The sequence below is a fragment of the Macaca nemestrina genome, chromosome 8, assembly GCF_043159975.1.
Source record: "Macaca nemestrina isolate mMacNem1 chromosome 8, mMacNem.hap1, whole genome shotgun sequence".
In the NCBI taxonomy this organism is placed as follows: domain Eukaryota; kingdom Metazoa; phylum Chordata; class Mammalia; order Primates; family Cercopithecidae; genus Macaca; species Macaca nemestrina.
The window spans coordinates 143,227,708-143,234,359 of record NC_092132.1 but is presented as its reverse complement, the minus strand read 5'-3'; the positions used below and the strand labels follow the sequence as shown (position 1 = coordinate 143,234,359).

Sequence of the window (6,652 nt, the reverse complement as noted above, 5' to 3'; positions counted from 1 at the left end):
ATGATCTCCTGACAAAGGAAGAGTACAGTTTTCCAAGGACATTTAAAATGGAAGTATAAGCTGGTCAGGGTGGCTCATGCCTATAATCCCAGCTACTCAGGAGGCAGAAGCAAGAGGACTGCTTGAGCCCAGGAGTTTGAGACCAGTCTGGGCAACAAAGCAAGACCGCATCTCCGAAAAAAGAAAAAAAAAAAAAAGAAAGAAAGGAAAGTATAATTTTCTTTAGAGACAAAGTTTCACTCTGTCACCCAGGCTGAAGTGCAGTGGTGTGATCTTGGCTCACTGCAACCTCTGCCTTCTGGTTTCAAGCAACTCTTGTGCCTCAGCCTCCTGAGTAGCTGGGGGAGCTACAGGTGCACATCACCATGCCTGGTTAATTTTTGTATTTTTAGTAGAGACAGGGTTTTGACATGTTGGCCAGGCTGGTCTCGAGCTCCCAACCTCAAGTGATCCACCACAATCAGCCTCCCAAAGTGCTGAGATTACAGGCATGAGCCACCATGTCCGGCCATTTTTTTTTAAAATAATTTTTTAAATAAAAATATTATTTAAAAAATGAACACCATGAATTGCATGTCATCTTTGCACAGGGGCCATGCTTAATCCTCTCTGTATTATTCCAATTTTAGTATATGTGCGGCTGAAGCAAGGATTTTCATTTTTTCAATTGATTCCAGCTTCTGCAGAAGGAAGTATAATTTTCTGATGGCTTCTAAAGAGGAACAGTTAGCAGTTATTGAGATATAATCATGTAAGGTGGTGTAGGATGGTGATGTGATGCCTACTCGTCTCCTTACCCAGGCTGAGTTCAAATTTGTGTTAGAAGGAGCTGCAGGATGGAGAATTTGGGGTCTGGCTCAAGAACAGTGTGAGTACAGGTGATAATCACAGGGGAATACATTGCACATGGGGAGTTAGCAGTCCTGCCTCTACCTTGCTGGCTGATTGAGAAGTCACTTTGAGCCCATTTCCTCCTCTGTGGGGGGAAAAAAAGGTCAGCCTAGATAAAACAGAATATTTCTTGTAAATTTCTGACTGTCTATGGGAGGGAGTGTGGGTAGGGCTACCCTGAGCCATTTGAACTCTTGAGAAGTCCTTCAGAGTGAACACAGATCAGCTCTCACTGTTCACTTACTCACATTTCACCTGTGGTGTCAGAGCCTCGGGACCCAGCAGAACTGGGGAACATCTTCCAGTTACAGCATGTAGTCCCTGCAGTCTGATAACCATCACTGGGGTGGATTTCCAGCCTCAGATGTTCAGGTGCTCTCCTTGGAAACACAAACTTCTCACGTTACTGCACCAAATATGGGTACCCAAATGACAGCCATAGCGCATGTTGGGTAGAGCTGCATTGGGTCAAGTGGTGCCTTTAATCAATTAAATGCAGTTTTCGGTCCCTGAAAACTATTTGCTTCCTTATCAACCAACCTGAAGGGAATGATGGGGGTGACATTGGGAGTCTTGGTGGGTTTCCAGGCTTTCATAAGTTCGGGAGAAATTATTGACTTAGCATAGATGTGAGCTCAAAAAAACATTTCCTAACAGCAAGAAAAGTAAGCATTACAGCTGAAAAATGGACTGTGAGTGTTTCCTGAAATAGCTGTTTTCCTGAATCCACAGAGCAACATGTACTGTATTACTGGGGATATAGTATTTGTTTCACAGGGTTGTTGTGAAGATAAATGGGATACCCCAGATAAAACACCTTGTGTCCCCGCCATCTTAACAACCTTCCTTTAGGCTGGCGGGTCACCTGCTCAAACCCTTCCCCAGGGGGGTTAAAACCTGTGTTTTAGTAGGTTTGATACCGGTGGGCTGAGGGAGATCCTCTAACGCCAGTGCGACCTTGACCCCAGCCAATGTCCAGGCTCTTGACACTATCCAGAGAATGAGTTCAAAGACAAGTCAGAAAATAGTGACAATATGGAGATTTATTGCAAAGAGAAAAGTACACACTCAGGAAAAAGGATTGTGGGTGTACTCAAGAGAGGGTCACGCAAACGGGGCTTGGGGCTGCTACCTCTATGGGTTTCTTTAACCAAGGGGTGAAATACTCATGAAAATTCCTGGAAAAGTGTGGCGATTTTTCGGGACTGTGGTGCCACCCATTTTTACTTCAAATATGGGTGTCCCCGGAACTGTCATGGCACTGGTGTGATTTAAGATGTTAAAGAGCATATAATGAAGTCTTAGGAGAAACCTAAGTCAAATCCAGGACCACGTTGCGTCCAGCCAGTCTTAGCCCGCCTGGTACACACCCTGGTTTTCAGGGTCGTATCAGCCCATAGACTCTAGTCAAGTGAAACTGCTGCCTGGAATTTTTTTTCTCCTGTGACCACCCTGCATTACTCCTGTCTCATGCTCAACACAAAATAGGGCCTCAGGAAATAGTTACCAAATGAATGAATGGTTCTGCTTTTGTTTAACCACACTCTTGTCTTAAGCTCCTATGACGATACCCAGGGCCCCCGAGTTCTGCCAGTTCCACTACGGCATGGATGCAGGGCGAGTGGCAGGTGAGCAGGTAAAGGATGAGTAAGGGAAGCCGGCAAATCCGACGCATTAGAGAACAAGAAAAAGAAATCCTTAGAGACTGGGGGCCAACAAAGAGCCAGGCGCGGGCGAACCCACAACGAGAACCCCGAAGCCCCACATCCGCTGCGGGGACGACCACCCCCCTCAGCGCGGTCCCGGGCGCGGTCCCGCCCCCCGCCCGGCGCCCCCGACCCCGCACCCGGCGCCCTCCGCAGCTCCCGCCCCCGGGGCGGTGCCGGGAAAACGCGGCGCCTCCGCCGGTCACGTGGGGGCCGCTCCGGCGGGCGGCGCTGCCGCTTCCCAATCGCGCCCTCCCAGCGCCGGGGACGCGGCGCCCGCGCTCCCGCCCGAGCCCGGGGAAACCGAGACAAGGAGGCGCCGCCGCCCCCTCCCCGCGGCTGCGCCCCGGCCCTGCGCCCGCAGCATGCCCGCCGCCGGGCCGAGCGCCGCCCTCCCCCAGGAGCTCGAGGAGGCGACGCTGCCGCCGGCCGCGGGGCCGCGGCTGCGAGGGTAGCGGGGCCGGAGCCGGGCACCCCGAGGCGCCGCGCGGCAGGCGGAGAGGGAGGAGGCGCAGGCATCCTCCGCGGCGCGCGGGCGGCGGCCCTGCTGTCCGGCGCGCCCATGGCCCGGTCGCAGGGAGAATGCGAGCTGCCCTGCACGCGCTCGGCGCCCCCCAGAGCAGCTCGCGTAGCCGTCGCCGCCGCCGCCCCCCAGCCGCGGGCGCTCGGCCACTGGCTGCGCTAGGACCCGCGGCCGCTGGCCGCCAAGAGCGGGAGGGCCCGGGGCGCGGCGCGGCATGTAGCTGCGGGCTCCCGCGACCGCGTGAGGCTGTTGGCCCGGGGCCCCGCCATGGCTGGGATGGACAGTGGCAACCTGAAGACGGCGAGGCTGTGGCGGGACGCCGCCCTGCGTGCCAGGAAGCTGCGGAGCAACCTGCGCCAGCTCACGCTCAGCGCCGCCGGGGCCTGCCCCGGGGCCGGGGCCGACGCGCTCGAGTCCCCCGCCTCCCCCCAGCTCGTGCTGCCGGCCAACCTCGGAGACATTGAGGCGCTGAACCTGGGGAACAACGGCCTGGAGGAGGTACCCGAGGGGCTGGGGTCGGCGCTGGGCAGCCTGCGCGTCCTGGTCCTGCGCAGGAACCGCTTCGCCCGGCTGCCCCCGGCGGTGGCCGAGCTCGGCCACCACCTCACCGAGCTGGACGTGAGCCACAACCGGCTGACCGCCCTGGGCGCGGAGGTGGTGAGTGCTCTGAGGGAGCTGCGGAAGCTCAACCTCAGCCACAACCAGCTGCCCGCTCTGCCCGCCCAGCTGGGCGCTCTCGCCCAGCTGGAGGAGCTGGATGTCAGCTTTAACCGGCTGACGCACCTGCCCGACTCCCTCTCCTGCCTCTCCCGCCTGCGCACCCTGGACGTGGATCACAACCAGCTCACTGCCTTCCCCCGACAGCTGCTGCAGCTGGTGGCCCTGGAGGAGCTGGACGTGTCCAGCAACCGACTGCGAGGCCTGCCTGAGGATATCAGTGCCCTGTGTGCCCTCAAGATTCTTTGGCTGAGTGGAGCTGAGCTTGGCACGCTGCCCGCCGGCTTCTGCGAGCTGGCCAGTTTGGAGAGCCTCATGCTAGACAACAACGGACTGCAGGCTCTGCCCGCCCAGTTCAGCCGCCTGCAGCGGCTCAAAATGCTCAACCTCTCTTCCAACCTCTTGGAGGAGTTCCCTGCCGCGCTGCTGCCCCTGGCTGGTCTGGAGGAGCTCTATCTTAGTCGCAACCAGCTCACCTCGGTGCCATCCCTTATCTCGGGCCTGGGCCGGCTTCTTACCCTGTGGCTGGATAATAACCGCATCCGCTACCTGCCGGACTCCATCGTGGAGCTGACGGGACTGGAGGAGCTCGTGCTGCAGGGGAACCAGATCGCGGTGCTGCCCGACAACTTTGGCCAGCTCTCCCGGGTGGGCTTGTGGAAGATCAAGGACAACCCACTGATCCAGCCACCCTACGAGGTCTGCATGAAGGGGATCCCCTACATCGCAGCCTACCAGAAGGAACTGGCTCATTCCCAGCCGGCAGTGCAGCCCCGGCTCAAGCTGCTCCTGATGGGGCATAAGGCTGCAGGAAAGACTTTGCTGCGCCACTGCCTCACTGAGGAGAGAGTGGAGGGATGTCCAGGAGGAGGGGACAAGGAGAAGTGCTACCCACCATCACCTCCCCCTGTGAGCAAGGGCATCGAGGTGACCAGCTGGACGGCCGATGCCTCCCGGGGACTGCGGTTCATCGTGTATGACTTAGCTGGGGATGAAAGTTACGAGGTGATCCAGCCCTTCTTCCTGTCCCCAGGCGCCCTATATGTGCTGGTGGTCAACTTGGCCACCTATGAGCCTCGCCGCTTTTCCACCACCGTGGGCTCCTTCTTGCATCGGGTCGGGGCGAGAGTGCCCCACGCGGTAGTGTGCATCGTGGGCACCCACGCGGACCTGTGCGGAGAGCGTGAGCTGGAGGAGAAGTGTCTGGACATTCACCGCCAGATCGCCCTGCAGGAGAAGCACGACGCGGAGGGGCTGAGCCGCTTGGCCCAGGTGGTGGATGAGGCACTGGCCCGGGACTTCGAGCTACGCTCTGCCAGCCCCCACGCAGCCTACTACGGCGTTTCGGACAAGAACCTTCGACGGCGCAAGGCCCATTTCCAATACCTGCTCAACCACCGGCTGCAGATCCTCTCCCCCGTGTTGCCTGTTAGCTGCAGGGACCCGCGCCACTTACAACGCCTTCGGGACAAGTTGCTGTCAGTTGCTGAGCACCGAGAAATCTTCCCCAACTTACACAGAGTACTGCCTCGATCCTGGCAGGTGCTGGAGGAACTGCATTTCCAGCCACCTCAGGCCCAGAGACTGTGGCTAAGCTGGTGGGACTCGGCGCGCCTGGGCCTGCAGGCGGGTCTGACCGAGGACCGACTGCAGAGTGCCCTCTCTTACCTGCATGAGAGCGGCAAGCTACTTTACTTTGAGGACAGTCCGGCCCTCAAGGAGCACGTCTTCCACAACCTCACCCGCCTCATCGACATCCTCAATGTCTTCTTCCAGAGGGATCCCTCCTTGCTGCTGCATAAGCTGCTCCTAGGGACCAGTGGAGAGGGCAAGGCGGAGAGGGAAAGCTCCCCGCCCCTGGCGCTGCCCACCCCGAGCCAGGAACTGCTCCGGGCCACCCAGCTCCATCAATATGTGGAGGGCTTTCTGTTGCACGGGCTCTTGCCAGCTCATGTCATTCGGTTGCTGCTTAAGCCTCATGTCCAGGCCCAGCAGGACTTGCAGCTGTTGCTGGAGCTGCTGGAGAAGATGGGACTCTGTTACTGCCTCAATAAACCCAAGGGCAAGCCTTTGAATGGGTCCACAGCTTGGTACAAGTTCCCATGCTATGTGCAGAACGAGGTGCCCCATGCAGAAGCCTGGATTAATGGGACCAACCTAGCTGGGCAGTCTTTTGTGGCTGAGCAGTTGCAGATTGAATATAGCTTTCCTTTTACCTTTCCACCTGGGTTGTTTGCACGGTACAGTGTCCAGATCAACAGCCACGTGGTGCACAGGTCGGATGGTAAATTTCAGATCTTTGCCTATAGAGGGAAAGTTCCTGTGGTGGTGAGTTACAGACCTGCCAAGGGAGTCCTGCAGCCAGACACCCTGACCATTGCTAGCCATGCATCACTACCAAATATATGGACCGCATGGCAAGCCATAACCCCCTTGGTAGAGGAACTGAATGTCCTACTTCAGGAATGGCCTGGACTGCACTACACCGTGCACATTCTCTGTTCTAAGTGCCTTAAGAGAGGATCGCCCAACCCACATGCTTTTCCAGGTAAGCGGAGAGAGGGAAGGGGTTCTTGAAGATACTTGGTTCTCATTTGGCTTATGTTTATTTAACTTCATGGGTTCTCCAGGAAAGCTGCGTAAGGAAAACAGGGAGATTTGGAGACGAGCAAAAGGCAGTAAGTACCTGAGCATTATGAAATGCAGGCACAAGTGTCATCCTCTCCTAATAGACTCGGACTTCCCAAACGGGTTTCGGTCACAACATTTGCCATCTCCTTTCCCCTCTTGTCGATGTAGCCCACATTTGGTGGAA

The 6,652-nt window shown here is 57.0% G+C and overlaps 1 protein-coding gene and 1 pseudogene across 2 annotated transcripts in view; one reads left to right on the top strand and one right to left on the bottom strand.

Annotated features, from left to right (window-relative positions):
* Positions 1-550: 550 nt before the first annotated feature.
* Positions 551-649, bottom strand: LOC112428270 (U6 spliceosomal RNA; annotated as a pseudogene).
* Positions 650-2,829: 2,180 nt separating this feature from the next.
* LOC105491142 (multifunctional ROCO family signaling regulator 1) overlaps positions 2,830-6,652 on the top strand; it is a 109,219-nt gene continuing 105,396 nt past the window's right edge. Inside the window, exon 1 of one of the 2 annotated variants that reach the window (XM_011757300.2) lies at positions 2,830-6,385. In XM_011757300.2, coding sequence (XP_011755602.2) covers positions 3,388-6,385 — 2,998 coding nt within the window. In that variant the 5' untranslated portion in view covers positions 2,830-3,387. The remainder of the gene's footprint in view (positions 6,386-6,652) is intronic. The other variant, XM_071068640.1, reaches the window with a different exon arrangement.